The following is a 15,883-nucleotide window of genomic DNA, read 5'->3' as shown; positions in this document are numbered from 1 at the left end:
GGAAGAGTGTAGGCCAATCACATACAAGAGGTGGATTTTGTTTGCCTAAATGTCATGTGATTTGTGTCATATGACTAAATAAAACCACGGTTAAAGCTTTTTGGAAAATGTGTGTACAGTGCCAGAAAATACTGTGTCGTTTATATCGTTGAAACATTACAGAGGAAATATGTCGCCTGTAGGACTTTTAAAAGGGTCAAAGTTCATCTTCATCTTTAATGATGCATCAGCCACATGCAGGAACAGGAACAGGAAAGGCCCTGCCACCACTCAGCAGTAACAGGGGACTCCACAGCCTTAGATATCTTGCCTGTCTGTTATAATGTAGTACAGCAGAAATAAAAAAAAATGAGCCTGATCATGTGACAAGTTACTTAAACTCAGCCTTATTCAGCAAAAGACTCCTTTCACATATTTCCTTAGTTTTGTCTCTATATGGAGGGAAGAACTGCATTATGTAAGGCCACGTATTGTTACCTATTACAAATAGTAGTCAGGCTACTTAAACTGCTTGGATTTATATCAATAGCACTTCTCTGCAAATTAGAATTGCTACTAAATTTAATTTTGCTTCTATTGTGTGGACTAGAAATTTTCTCCAATCTCTCTGGGCCACATAATTCATAAATGCAATGAGCAGTCTTCATAATTCAATGAAAAATAGGTTTTATGGCTTTAAAGAATACAAATACAAACCTAACTGGTGCCAGGGAGCAACTGAAGCAGAATCAGGAAGCAGCTTCTTTTATCTCACCCTACAACGAGTGGAATATTCTGTTGCTGAAAGTTCTATTGCAGAACATTAGAGAAAATAATTTACAATTGAACATTCCATTCTGAATTTGAGCATTCCAGAATATTCTCTTGCATACAGGTCTATTCCAGAACATTAGAGAAAATAATCTAATCTGATCTATAATTAACAATTGAACATTCCATTCTGAATTCGAGCATTCCAGAACATTCTATTGCATACAGATCTATTCCAGAACATTAGAGAAAAATGTAATTCCACATTAGACCATTCCATGCTGAATTCAAGCATTCCATTCCAGAACACTGTATTCTAACACAACAACACAGAAAAATGTCATTCTGCAAAAGCCCATTCCATGAAGAATTAGAACATTCTTTTCCAGAACATTCCACTGAAGAACATTATATTGCAGAAAGTTATTTTCCAGAATATTAGAGAAAAAGGTGGTTCTACATTAGAACATTCCATGCTTAATTTGAGCATTCCATTCCAGAACATTCCATTCCACATCATTCCATTCCAGTACATTGTTCTAGAGAACAGGAGACAACAAGGTCATTCTACAAGGAACTTCAATACTGATTTACAACAGTCCATTCCAGAACATTCTATTGCAGAACCTGACAGAAAATTGTATTTCTACATTGGAATATTGTATTCCAGAACAATAAGAAGAAGAGCACTCCACATTGGAACCTTCCCTGCTGAATTCGAGCATTCCATTACACAACATTCCATTTCAGAACATTATTTTGCATACAGTTCTTTTCCAGAACATTAGAGTGAAATGTCATTCCACATTAGAACATTCAATGCTGAATTTGAACATTCCATTCAAGAACATTCTATTGCAGAACATTTTAGAAAAAGGTCTTTCTACATTAGAACATTCCATGTTGAATTAGAACATTCTCTACCACAACATTCTATTGCAGGAAGTACTATTCCAGAACACTGTCTCCAAAAGCTCATTCTACAAGAACCTTCCATGATGATTTGGAAAATTCCATTCCAGAACATTCCATTTCTATATTAAGCTTTACTGGCATTGAATTGCGTTAGGGATGTAAACATGACATCTGTCTTGCATTCAGCCCATTCATGTATTTATTTTCCAGCTTTTACTGATTTATGTAAAGCATTGTTTTAATGTTGTGCAAGCAGTTGACAAAGTTGCGGGCACCTAAAAAGAAGATGAGGGAACAGATTAGCATGCCCAGAGCACAGAGAGAGAAATGATGAGGTTGTTTTTGTGATCTTAGACAGTCGAGTAGGAGTCTGGCTCCTTGATACACACTGAACATTCTAAACTTCTAAACAATCATGAGCACAGGAGTTTTGCAGGAGTTTTCCTCCAAATGTAGCGTCTCAGAAAAGAGCGTGTGGTGTGATGTACTGATATTAAACGACTCCGAGACAAATTTTTCATTTCAGGATTTCTGACTTGACATGGTAAACAATAGCTTTGATGACAGGCCAGTATTTGTCTACACAATGTGGTTGCCAGTCAACTAAAACTATAAATTTCAACATGACGTCAGCTTTGTACAAACAGTCTGAAGCTCCTGCTAAAAGCCTCAGAGTACATACAGAACCCAAACTTGGCACTAGATGTCAGTATATTGCAGAACATGATCATATTATCTTTATTATTACAGGTCTGCTCTTTAAGATCTGAGTTCAGAGCAATTCTGGCACAGACATTGATATCACAGGATGCAGCATAATTGAAAGATAGTATGCTGAGAGATTTATGGAGTAAAAGCTCACTGTGCTGCACTGTACCAAGTCTCTGGACACTAACTTAAATCACGAGATAACACCGCAGCAGCTGAACAGCCAGCAGGACATGAAAACAGGCTCTGTACTGAGTGTACAGCTGAAAGATAGAAGAGAAAAATAGGTTTAATAATAGGTTTTAATAAGTTTTTTGTAACTTTTTCACATGGCATGAACTTGCTTTAAGTTCACGTCATGTTAGGTTTTCTAAGAAAATGTGATCAGATTAATGTAAAGACTGGAAAAAGTGAAGAAAAATATTGCACTTAATTGAAGGTGAGGTTGCACTACCAAATTGTTTTACATATCCATAAACATTAAAGCTGCAGCCCTCTTATTTACGCTTTGTATTTCACACATTTAGGTTTCCATTTCCTACTGTTGCTGTAATTCTGATTCAGCAAAACTGGTTGGTTATTGTGCGATGTCACAAACAAGATTATTCTGGCCATGTCTGTTTAATACTAAAGGAATATATCGAGAGCTTTGGAAATACACTTATTTGTGGCTACTTCTTTGCTGTGATCAGCAACTTCCTGGTGTCTCCTCAGAGCCAAGAAATAGTCAAGCACATAACCCCCTTTAAAATGGCCAATTGTTGTCTTTATACTTCAATTTCATATACATAATATAATGAGCTTTGAGGTGCTGGTAGGCTGGTACCTTTGGACAGTGTCAGACAGGATGTTTCCTCTGTTTCCAGTCTTTGTGTTAATATTCAATATTAGATTATTAGATTAATATTTACATGTACAACCTGAAGTGCTAACAGAGATATAAAAAATAATCAGTTACATGTAGCACATGTTTATTGCTTATTTTGTTTTAAACAGTAACAGTAATCACAAAACATTGTCCATATACAAGAATACAGGAGTATAAATATAGAATATCTGTAGTACAGGGTAGTAATAGAGCACAACAGATACACAATCAAAAAATCTTTAGCTCAGTCACCACCACCTCAGATGGTGGGCTGTACTCAAGAATACATTCACTCACTCATTCACAAATCCAAATGGAAGACCATTTGAGTCTCAAAAGGTTCAGTCCAGTCTGAAGGCAGTCTCTTCTTCGGGTTAGTGCTCAGAGTACTGCTTGCACTCCACTTTCTTGACAAATATTCCTCAAAATAGTCTCTACATTTGACATTTAGGACTTACAGGAGGAGCTCAATAAATAAGGCAGAACAAGACATAATCCAACATCCCACAGCTTGTTTTGTCCCATTTTGTTCTTCATTCGGAGATTCTGATCCACAAAAGAGGTTCACTGCTCACATTAATACAAAACGTCCCTTAGTGGTGCAAACTGTGACATAGAAACATCAATGAATGTTTAACTTTGACACATCACTATAAAGCTGGAGACAAGTTAGACCATTGTTGAGAGGACTGACAGCCTCTACAGAATGCGACTGTCTGTCTGTACAACACAGATTTCTTTATGGAACAAAGTAGTTGCTCCTTTAGCCGAAACAGAGCTTCGCTTCCTTTGCAACAGGAAGTAAACAGGAAATAAATGTTACCAGCACTAATTATACAAATTACGAATCATCCTGCCCCTGCTCTTATTAGTTTAAAATACATCCACGTATTCACATGTTATTTGACAACAATGCACTGATGTTCAAATACACTACGTATAGCACCTTTAATGTGACACCATCTGACGTTTAGACAATATGGAGACATAACGGCTGGTTGGAGTTGGGAGTGCGCACTTCATCCTGCCCTGCTTCATACCTTCAGCCACGCAGTCCAGTTTGAGGCTTGAAGCTGGGCACGAGGAGCGCTTCATGTTCTTCAATATGTTCATTAGACACTGTTGAGTAGTAGAATGGCAGTGGCTGAGCTGGGAGAGGAAATTTCTGGATTAATGTAATGGGGGTCTTGTTCATCTCCAGAGCCTGCTCCTTCTTCTTCTTCTTCTTCTTCTTCTTCTTTTTGTGCAACAGTAAAGGTTAGCTTGTTCAAACCGGCTTCTAGTGTTGCCTCCGCTCCCTCTGCCCTGTCACCTACAAAACACACGAAACAAAGGGCATGCAAAGGTGAATTAATTAGATCATGTAAACCAAGGATACACCAGTTTGTCTTTGCTGACGGAAACAGAACTTTATTAATACCTCTCAGTTAATGTTACCCACCTTTTGCATAATGGATTTTATGCATTATTTTAACGACTACAGTATAAACCCCATTTTTATTAGTATTACTATGGTATACTATGCCAGAAAAGGAACAAAGTTAAAGTTGCACAATATTAAATTACACCTTTAAAAATATGCACAATGCCATATTAGATAAACCTGTCAGCTCAACTTGACACTGTTTCAAGCAATGTGTGTGAATTCTGTAAATTTATGAAGTCTCTCACATTGTCGGAGGTGTCACTTAATCGTTTGTTGACAATATGATTACCCCCCCCCCCCAATAATGTATAACATCCTACATCTGATATAACTTCTAACTAAGACTCACAAATCCACTTGATGACGACTGAAACAGCTAGCCTGGCTCTGTCCAAAGTTCAAGACTACACCTGCCAACCTATCCTAACTTGTTCAATAATAGCCACAGTGAGTTCCTGGAGCCTTGTTGGTTGTCAGGTTTGATAAAATTGTCCATGTACACAAACAAAACAAAGCCTGTGCTCCCTGACCATATCCAACAACAAATTCTATAATTATCTTTACAGGCGCATGTATTTTTGAACTTTTGACAGAGCCAGGCTCTATTCTTAATTGGTATTGATCTGCTAATCAACCTATTTTTCAACAAATATGAGCATATTTCAAAATGCACTGAACTATTTATTTAATGTTGCAATAAAAAAAAAATACAAAGGAAAGATGAAGAATCGAGTCAACACACATATACACGCAAATGTGACAAACACACACCTCTCTCCTGGTCACAGTCTGGAGAGGAAGCGCCACTGCACTGGCTGCGAGGGCCTAGGAGAGGTGAGGCATGCCCAGAACCGTACACTGACTCTGGGTCATGAGAGCTACAGGGGCTCACTACCTCCAGGCCACTGGGACAGGAGGAGGAGAGGACAGAGGAGGAGGGAGAGGAGGAGAGGTAGGAGCAGGGGCTGCAGAGCGAGGACGAGGAGTAGGGGCAGGACATGTCAAGGGGGTTGGAGGCAGAGGTGGAAGGATGGGAAGAGGATGAGGAAGGTGAGGAGGACATGGCTTGGTGTGAGGAGGTGGAGTGAGTGTCTGTCTCCTCCTCTGAGCTGCTACTGTGACTGCCCTCTTCGTCAACTGATACGGACACCACTGAAACACACACACACACACACACACACACACACACACACACACACACACACACACACACACACACATACACACAGATATGCACATTAAACATGCAGACATACAGATGTGCCAACAAAACCAAAAAGACTAATATGTGGATGGATGAAGAAGATAACTATTCATTTCTACACTTCGCTTATACTCACTTGACAGACCGTCTGACTCCATCTTGAAGTTGGCGATGTCCTCGTTGCCTTCATCTCCCTCCGCACCAACACCCTGCTCCCTGGTTCCCATGACAAGGGAACGTCGCTGGGCGTGGATCTCTTCAGAGATGCTCTCCAGGTTGCGCAGCGCTGCACGGTACTCAGCCTTAGCGACCACAAGTTTGGCCTGACGCTCATCCACAAGACGCTTCAGTTGCTTTGAGAAGTCACACACAGTTTCTTCATAAATACATATTCTTAGTTAAACTGTATCTACAGTGCGCATGAATCATACACATTTTAACACACAAGAAAAGTGTTTTAAGTGAGCATGACATTTACAAGACTACAGCCATGCTAACACGGCTAAGACACTGCAGCCATGCTAACACGGTGAGGCTGTACTCAAACAAAGTTATACTTTGAGTTCAATGCTAATGTCAGCATCAGCTAACATGCTAACATTTAGCAGGCATAATGTTTACATGTCCACCATCTTGCTTTAGCTTGTTAGCATGCTAACATTTGCTCATTAATGGCAAACAAAATGCAGCTGAGGGTGATGAGAATGTCAGAAGTTTTGCAGGTATTTGGTCATAAACTTAAGTGCTTGAGAAATTAAAAGTTTGGCCTAATGATGACGCTAGATGGAAAGTTAGAGTTCACCAAAGTTATTACAGTTAATTCTGAGGGTGACATGAATGAATGTGAGACATTTCAGTCTGGACTACAGTGGTGGACTGACTGATCAACTCACTGACATCAGCGTGGCCAAAAATGTATAAAGTACACTGCTTTGAACTGGGTAAGTTTAGCAGAGTATCTGAACTTCAAATTAATTAAAATCCTGCTCGCATACATACCTCAAGCTGGAGATAATACTTGGCTTTCAGTTCAAAATATGGCCTACAGGGGGAGGAGAAGAATAAAAACTGAGAGAGAGGGAGGAGAAACATTGTGAAAACCTCTGGAAGAATAACACTCCTCTGTGAGCAGTTACATTCCTTGGCTCTTACAGAGGGAGCACACCCCAACACCACACAAGCAACGCATGAAACATCTGGACTGCATCAGATGACATGAGCATTGCCCCTCTTTCTCACACTTGAACACGCCCTCACATAGCGAGGGCCGAGTTAAGGGGGAAAGAAAAGGAGACAAAGGCACAGACCTGGATTTGTTGATGGAGCGTTTGAGTTTCTTCTCTAACTGCCTCATGTGGCTGATACAGGAATTGTAATTGGCGGCTGTTTTCCTGTGTTCAGCTTCACTGCGTGTTCGTGCCTGCTCAGCCTCCATCACCTGAAACGATCCAAAGAGGTTGATTATCACAGTAGAAACCACACAAAAGATTCTCAGTTCTAAAATGATCATATCCACTACTTCCACTTTCACTCTTTCAGTAGCGGCCTAAACCTCCCCCTCAACCACAAATGACTCGTTAGGGTGGAAACTTTCGGGATTTTTCAGCTGCCTTGCATCATGTGCTGTACATACCCTCTGTGTGGCATGGTTGAGCATTTCCTGCCAGGCGGAGTCAAACTGGCGGCTGTCCTCCTCCAGCAGCCTCTCCTCGGCCAGGGCGATGGTCTCCTTAGCTGCCCGCAGGATTTCCACAGCCCGCTGGAACTCCTGAGTGGCCTTTTGGGCTTCAACCTGGGCCTAGAGTTTAGAGAGGGGGGTGGTTAGAATCACGGCAAATGTGAACGCAAGGTGGCCACGAGTGTGCTGCATGAATTTACTATTTACAGCAGCTTTCAAGTGACATATATGTCTGCTTTTGGAGCTCAGGATTTCATGATAGATTGAGATTTCACTCAACTCTGATGGCATGCAAAGTGCGAAAACGCTGACAGAAAGTTTAAATCACAGCATTGCGACAGCTTTAAACCACTTAAAAATTTTCATTATTAACTTCAATTTGGCACAGACTTAGTTCTCACATGGCAGCAGCAGCAGCCCTTGTGCTCCATCCAGTGTGTGTCTGTGTGTATTTCATGACCTATATTTCCTTCGGAGGAATCACAGTTGATGCCTTATGACAGCCATAGAGGGACGAAGAGATTATGCAGCACACCCACATACACACACACACACAGAGAGACAACCATGCCTTGATCTCATAGACAAACAGAAGCTTTGTCACTTAGAAAATCTGACACTTTGTCAGCGGGCTCTTCCCTTGCCCACAGTCAGAGTCAATAGACGGATTATTCCCATCATGCTGGACATATTTGGACCCACCGTCTCCACTCTAACAGGCGTGATTTAAAGGTCAGGGTACTGGCTGAATACCAAGATTAAGCAGTTAGAGTAAATCCGATCAGATTTCCTTGAGTAAAATTTTGCTCAGTGCAACAGTTGAATAGGACAGATTTGTCTTCACACTGAAGGGCAATCAGTTGTTGTTAGTGGTGTGTACACTTATTTTATAACATGGCCTGTGAGTCTGTCAGTGTGTCCTTGTCCTGGTTTGACTGTGCTGTCCATTTGTACTGACTGTGTAATGCGGCTGAGCCTTTCCAGGATGCCCCTTTCATACCCAATCATGATGCTATCACCTGCTACCAATCAATCTGTTTACCTGTGGAATGTTCCAAACAGGTGTTTTTGGAGCATTCCACAACTCTCCTAGTCTTTAGTTGCTCCTGTTGCTGCATCAAATTCAGAATAAGCATATATTTACAAAATTCAATGAAGTTAGTGTGGTCAAACATTAAATATTGTCTTTGTACTGTTTTCAATTGAGTGTATGTGAAAAAGGATTAGCAAGTTATCTCATTGTCTTGACGCTTTAACTTTTTGGAAACTGGGGTTGTAGTTGTAGGGTTCAGTTACTTTCTTTCCTCTACTTGAACGTGCTAACGGCTGCTGTATTTTAGAAAATAGATACCAATACACAACAAAATAAGACATTAGTCATTGTAAGCCTATATCACTCTGCCTGAACTGATAGTTGAAATAGCTACTAGTTGTGTCTAGAAGCAATGAGAGAATGAATTAAAACAGTAAAGTTGTGGGGTTGAAGCCCGAACACTGAGCTTAAACATGCTCCGGAGTTCAGACTGAGTGCTCTTCAATCTTTATCCAGATTCCTATTAGCTTCCACAAGGTGGCCGCTAGTCTCCCTGGGTTCCATACAAAACAACTAGGTGAGACTCATCATTCTCATCATGCAATGTGTTGGTGGACTTGACCAGATGACTGGACTGTGCTGCAGGTTTAACAGAACAAGAGACCTAACAACATCAATTTAACAGAAGACAGAAAATATGCAGAACATTTCCTTGAAATAGCGATGCCCTTTTCCATCTTGGAGACGATGCTATCAATCTGGTCGACGAGGACAGTAAGTTATCTAAATTAGCACCCAGTATGTGACCTGCTCAACTTACATCTCATCTGTAAACAAGCTGAGCACAGTGGCGATGTTCAGAACTAATTTGCACATTTTCAACTATTTAGTAATGGTTGTAACTTTACAAGTACGTAGAGTTGAGGGGAGCTGCAGGGTTGGATGATAAATCTCTCGCTTTAATATAACAAACTCCCGAAAGGTCAGTGTAGCTCTCTCAGCTGTTACACTTTTTTTTTTTTTTTTTTAATCACCACCTTCTTCTTACATTCACCTTTGTAACTAGACCCCCTGCCACTGTCAGCCATGATTATGGCTCCAACAGTCTCAAAAATCGTAGGAAACCCAAAAGCTGGCATCCTCTGTGCAGCCATTGTTTTGACATCTGAGTGTTGCGGTGCTTAGATATGCTATCCACGGCGGTCAAGGCCCCTTCAACAAGGTGACGAGATAGAGGAGGAGAGTGGGAAGATAACAGTTGCTCTTTGCGTGTTATCTGTGAGTTTGACAGGCGAGATGAATCCCCTGTCTTTGTCCCTCGACTTGACCCATTTCCCAGGCTCAGAGAGGAGAGGGGGCGCAGGGGAGACAGAAGGAGGATGATGGATATTTGATGAAGAGAAACCAGGAGCGAGGAACAGAGAAGGAACTGAGACTTTAACGCTATCCATCAATGGTTTTTGTCAAGTCGGAGATAAAAAAGTCACAGTGAAGTGGCCATCCTTCACAGGGCTTCCTGGACAGAGGAGCAGCACACTTCCTTTCTCATGCAGGGTTAGTGCCTGTTCATAGTGTCGTCAGCAGCGAGGCTGACCAAACAGTGACCATGTGAGTTTCTGTCTTTCTGAAAAAATGACAAAGCGTTTGCACCCTGGTGAGTAACATGGCGGGGGAACAATTTGCTATTATCTTGAAGGCACAAACGCCTGCTGAGCAAGAGACGGCATGCAAATGACTGAGCACTGTTATCAGTTAATTAACTTGATGCAATGGAGCCCACAGTATCTGACTCTCTAAGGCAAACAATAGGACGGCTTTGGTCTGAAATACCATGACACCTTCATATATGCATGACGCCAGTTCTTATCATCTGGATGGGAATAAAATTGTTTTTTATTTGTCGTGTGTGTATGTGTGTGAGCGACTGCTAACGTGACTCATTTTGAATTCATGTGTCAAACACTGTCAGTCTGTCTGACACCTCTCTGGAACGTCACCCCATTTACAGTATTTGGGAGGTGAGAAATGGAGGGTGAGGAGAGAAGTGACTGAAACAGGGACTGGCAGAGGGATACAGACATGCAGACAGACAGGCAGTGGCGCAGAAGAGAATGCTGGGTAAAAAGGACAAAAGATAGGACGGTAGAGGCGAATTCCTAAACACCTCCCCCCAGTCTGCTGGAATGTACATAGGGGGGAAAACATGGGAGGTTGGGGGTTGAGACTGGCTTATGGGTGGGGGTAGGTGGAAAATTGTGTGTGTGTGTGTGTGTGTGTGTGTGCGTGTGTGTGTGTGTCTGTGTGTGTCTGTGTTTGTCCTGATAGGGTCAGTGAGGGTAAGCATTTGAATCCCTCTAAAATAGGTCATGTTTTAAATATTAAATATTCATCCATAAATCATTACCAGACAACACACCAGTTAAACCCGAGGCCTTCATCGGCTTCACTCTGTTGAATCCCCCTGATCACACACACACATGCACAGAGCTAGGAAGGGCTTCTGATCCTTTCACGTGAACGTAGGTCCCCTCAAAATTGAAAACCTCCCAGTAATCCCGGACTCTCACGTGTCGCTGTCACAAGCAAAGGCCACCGTTAGGTTCTTTGTCATATTGCGAGAGATAAACAGCGACACACACAAACACAAGCACATGGACACGCGCGAACCCACGCGCATGCACGCAGTCTATTTCAGTTTGACAGCTCAGCTCTGACACACAAATGTCAGCCATCTGATGAATGACTCACATGTGTCTTCCTTATTGGTGGAGAAGAGGGGCATGCTGGACTCTAAATTTCTGCTGCTATCCAATCAGATCAAAGCCTCAATGGGTTGGAGCTATTAGACAGTAAAGGACATGACCCAGCAGAGTGGGAATAGCACATTTTGCCCACCAACCATAGAGGAGGTCATACTACCTGGCATCTACCTGCAACAGTGCAGCAAGCATGAAAACACAGAGACCTCTAAGATGCACCAGGAAGCCAGGCAGATTATGAAAAACATGGCAAGTCTAGCAGTTTCAGTGCGTCTCCTTTCCTCTTCCCCACGCTGAGTAGGTGTGTGTCACACTATCATAGCATACAGAGGTAAGACTGGGTTTAAAAATAGACATCACGTGACCGCGCTCCCTTTGAGTAGATATAAGCTGAGCTCTTTAAACTTCTCATTGCTAATCCTCACTAAGCCTGCCCTCACACTCTCTGTCTGCCGACCTCGGAGTCACTCCAGCCCTCTTCTGTGACTCTGTGTGTGTGTGTGTGTTCGTACCTGTCGTGCGACTTTGCGGGCTTCCCAGTACGGTTTGGAGTCGTCCACAGCTCGTCCGATCCTCTTCACCTGCTCGTCCAGCTTCACCGTCGCTTCCATCAGCACCGCGCGAAACCTCTGACGGCAGTCCTACACACACAAACACACACACAGATATCATCTCTCACTCTACAGTCAGAATGCTGCATTTAAACGCTGTTGTGGAGGTGGAAGCTGGAGGCATTACTGCCCGAAATGAGGAGGTGTAAGAAGTTTTAGCCATCTTAGTAAGCCAGTGCTTGTGCTCTCCTGCTAGCCCTGATCGATGTGTCCTGCTCTTCAAATTCATCACTAGTCATCACTAAACCAGTACCCCAATTCAAGCAAATTCATTAACATAAATGGCAAACCTTGCATACATTCTTTGGTAATAAATTATATAGAATAATTGACGTGTGTGCGTGTGTGTGTGTGTGTGTGTGTGTGTGTGTGTGTGTGTGTGTGTGTGTGTGTGTGTGTGTGTATTTTTTGGCATAAAACCCAAGATGGCACTGTGACAGTAGAGGTGTTATTCATAGATGAGGTCTGTCATCGTCTTGTCTATATGGTACGGTTACTGAGGCCATCTGGGTTGTATGTACTGTATGTGTGTGAATGTGTGTGTGCAGCTGTGTCTCCCCTTGACGGAAAGGAGAGTTTGAAAGGCATCGGCACCTGCATCCTGTTCATAAAACTGATGGGAGAACACAAGAGAGGGTAAACGAGGGAAAAGGGAGAGGGCGCTACAGGAAGTACAATCCCGGAGACGCCATAATGTTTTCTGACTTCCTGTTCCTGTAATGAAGCATGTGACGGGAAGTTAACTCTGAATGCACGATATACTTAATGATGGCACACAGTCTTGGCTTTGACGTCTTTATCTGTAGCACACGCAATCTCATGTCTCTGCCAGAGACCCTCATATCTGAGCATGGATTTAACCTTGTTGCCTCAGCTCTTCCTGAGTCCTCTGGATCTACTGTGCCATCATCCATAATCAGCTGCAGACTGCAGGAAAACAGCCTGCAGCCTGCGCCCTTTCGACATTCTTCAGTTCCCAGCTTTCATTCTGCCTCGTGATGAATGGCCTTCTTTCTTTTTCTGTTTGCTTATGTCTGTGTATATATTCACATCAGTGACTCCACTGACAAAACTGTTGCTTGAAACAGCATAAAGCAGCTGATTCCTTCACATCAGACGGGTGAAAATAACCAGGATCTATAACAATTATCCAATTTTTAGCTAGAAGCAATATATAACAAATCCAGTCCTCTGCCTCTGTCTTCCTGTCTGCTGTTAGGATTATTCCAGCGCTGTTTTTTTTCCTCACATGAGTGAAGATCTAATGAGAAACAGAAGAGGCCTACTTGGAGGAAAAGAAAAACTGCAGCCTGCCTGTGGAATGCTTTTACTTTTGCTGAACAGTAACCCTTCGAGCACAAATTTGACTCAGAGCGAGCGCTGTCAAAAAAAAAGAACAACCTACCATCGATCTCTCTATTGTTCCTCGCTGCATTTTACAGCCTTTCTCCTTTTTAAAAGAGTGCGCTCTGCTTTAAAGGAAGGCTGAGAGTTGCGAGGGAGCGAGCAAGCAGAGAGCTTGGGAGCAAATGTGCCGTTCAAATATTATACTTAACATTCAGCTCGTAGTTATGCCTCTTGCAGCACGGAGAGTTCATACAGTGCAGTGTTATTATGTAGGAGTGACAGTTGCTGCTTCAATCTTTCCAAATTTTCCCTCAGAAGCAGCTCCCGCATTTAGAAAATTTCCATTTTTGCAAGACATTCCATGCAAGCTGTTTCCACGCAGCGGCCTCGCTGCTAGACAAATTTCTGACACACACAAAACCATGCTGGAAATCAGTTATCTCACAGCACTGACAGGATTTCTCATTTATTCGGAGAAAAAACATTGGATCATAAGCCTGAAAGTGAGACTTTTAATGGCTTCTTGAGATGTGTGTGGTTGCAGCACAGCTCAGACGTGGCTGGGAGTGCTTACCCCGGCAGGGAGAGGCACGAATGACGATAACTGTGCTGGTGGTTGGTGTTGCGTCTTACCTCCAGCTCGCTCTCCCAGCGGTTAATGTCATCTGTGGACTGGTTTAACTTCTCCAGTTCTCCCTGTTTACAGAAAACATGGCATGCATGGAACAGCACGCACGCACGCACGCACACACACACACACACACACACACACACACACACACACACACACACACACACACACTTATGATTAACACGTGTGTGACCTCTGTTTACCAAATTACTGAGCGTGCAGCCCTTAGTGTGTGTGTGTGTGTGTGTGTGTGTGTGTGTGTGTGTGTGTGTGTGTGTGTGCGTCTGAGTGTGTGCATGTGCGTGCGTGTGCTGAGAAAGAGACAGATTCTCATAATCCTATTTATAAACACCTTGGAACATTGAACATAATGACTATAATTGCACAGCTGACACATTCGGTTACCAGTTTCTTATTTTATGGACCTGTGTTTGCTATAACATAGTCATGATATAATAAAGTATTAATATTTCACATGTTACTGGCATCGGTCTGTATACTGTCTGTATATAGTCCACTAAGTGTGAGGTAAACCTTATTTTTCATTCCACACACCCTCACAGTTCTTTCCATTGGGCTTCACGTGTTCATCTCAATGTCACTTTCACTGGTTGCAACATCTGGATCTATTTAAAAAAAAATAAAATAAATAAAAAAAATCTCACCTGGATTCTTGGATCCACTTCTTCCTCCTCCTCGGCACACTGAGAGTCCGCCTCGCCGTTATTCCCATTTTGTAAAGGATCCATTTTTATCTGGAGCTTTATGGCGAAAGAAACTGAGGGTCCTCACTGCAAACAAAGCGCGACCCCGGGGTGCTGGACGGCGGGGGTGTCCAGCAGTGATCCGCCCTCGCTAACCTTTACGCAGAGCGCACTGCATGCTTCAGGCTTGAAGGTCTCAGTTTAAAGAAGCAGAGCGGGCCGCTGTCCGCAGAGCAGCGCGTCTGGACGCAGGACACAGCCCACACACTGTGGAGGGTTTGAACCTCAGGGATCGAAGGCAGATCAACTGTGGAAAAGAAATTACTAAACTAACTATAATGATCAATATGACTACTTCTGGTTTGGACTTTCAAAATAAAAGCGCATTTGCCATTTCATTAGTGTGCGTGAGGCAGGCTATGACATGATTACATATACCTCCTAAGGTGGTGGACAATGACCGAGATCCTGACTGACAAGATGGTGGCGGCTAACCAACCAGATATCGTGTTGATAGACAAACAACAGAAGAAGGAAGTAGTGATCGACAGCAACATCAAGAAGAAGGAACATGAGGAGCTCGAAAAATACCAAGAGCTGAAAGAAGAGCTGGAGAAGATGTGGGGAGGAAAGGCAACAGTGGGACCAGTGGTAATCAGAGCACTGGTGACCCACAAATTCAAGGAGCAACATCTGAGGTCTCTGACCAGGAGAGCACAGCCCTAGGAACAACTGAGATACTGTGCGTGGGACGGAGAGAGGAATTATATATACATATATACATATGTCATCAAGCTTGTTTTAACTTAACTCTCTTTTCTAATGGCTATTTATTCACGGCAGTGTCACTGACGATCAGGCTATCTTTTGCAGGAATGCCTCACCACATTCACACAGTGACATTTACACCTGAAAGCTTTCAGTTACACAGTCGTGGCTACAGGGCCCACTGTGAATTTGGGATGTATAGATTTAGCCTCAAACTCAACACCCACATAAAATGTATTTCCACACACATTTCTGTGACCAAATACACGTTTCCCTACATTACGCTTTTATTTTGACGGGACACAGGCACAAATGTTCCGCTCACATCGGAGCAAACTGCCGCAGGCTTGACGCAGCTCTTGTGCAGGATGGTGAGGTGGTGTCACTCGCCCTCTGGTGGTGGGGACTCCTGGGAGTAGGGAGGGTCAGACTGGAGGCATAACAATGGCAGCAGGCTGAATTCCTGTAAACACTGGTGGTG

At 42.8% G+C, this 15,883-nt stretch overlaps 1 protein-coding gene across 1 annotated transcript; it reads right to left on the bottom strand.

Annotated features, from left to right (window-relative positions):
* Window positions 1–3,329: 3,329 nt before the first annotated feature.
* On the bottom strand, window positions 3,330–14,974 carry LOC139346315 (SH3 domain-binding protein 5-like). The gene is made up of 9 exons (XM_070985336.1): window positions 14,596–14,974; window positions 13,933–13,995; window positions 11,854–11,982; window positions 7,505–7,669; window positions 7,179–7,309; window positions 6,871–6,913; window positions 6,008–6,224; window positions 5,439–5,819; window positions 3,330–4,553 (listed from the first exon to the last, which is right to left on the bottom strand). The coding sequence occupies exons 1-9, from the start codon at window positions 14,677–14,679 to the stop codon at window positions 4,354–4,356; spliced, it is 1,413 nt and encodes a 470-aa protein (XP_070841437.1). The 5' UTR covers window positions 14,680–14,974; the 3' UTR covers window positions 3,330–4,353.
* Window positions 14,975–15,883: the final 909 nt, after the last annotated feature.

Source organism: Chaetodon trifascialis, chromosome 17, assembly GCF_039877785.1.
Source record: "Chaetodon trifascialis isolate fChaTrf1 chromosome 17, fChaTrf1.hap1, whole genome shotgun sequence".
Classification (NCBI taxonomy): Eukaryota; Metazoa; Chordata; class Actinopteri; order Chaetodontiformes; family Chaetodontidae; genus Chaetodon; species Chaetodon trifascialis.
This window is presented reverse-complemented; position numbering and strand designations above follow the sequence as displayed.

Bases quoted from the DNA above. Each gene is read 5' to 3' on its own strand.
- LOC139346315 (XM_070985336.1), bottom strand. From the start codon at position 14,679: ATGGATCCTTTACAAAATGGGAATAACGGCGAGGCGGACTCTCAGTGT. The intron at 6,225-6,870 runs GTATGTATGCGA...GACTTCTCAAAG, and splicing joins AGTATTATCTCCAGCTTGAG to CAACTGAAGCGTCTTGTGGA. The intron at 4,554-5,438 runs GTGTGTGTTTGT...TGTGTTTTGTAG, and splicing joins AGACTGTGACCAGGAGAGAG to GTGACAGGGCAGAGGGAGCG.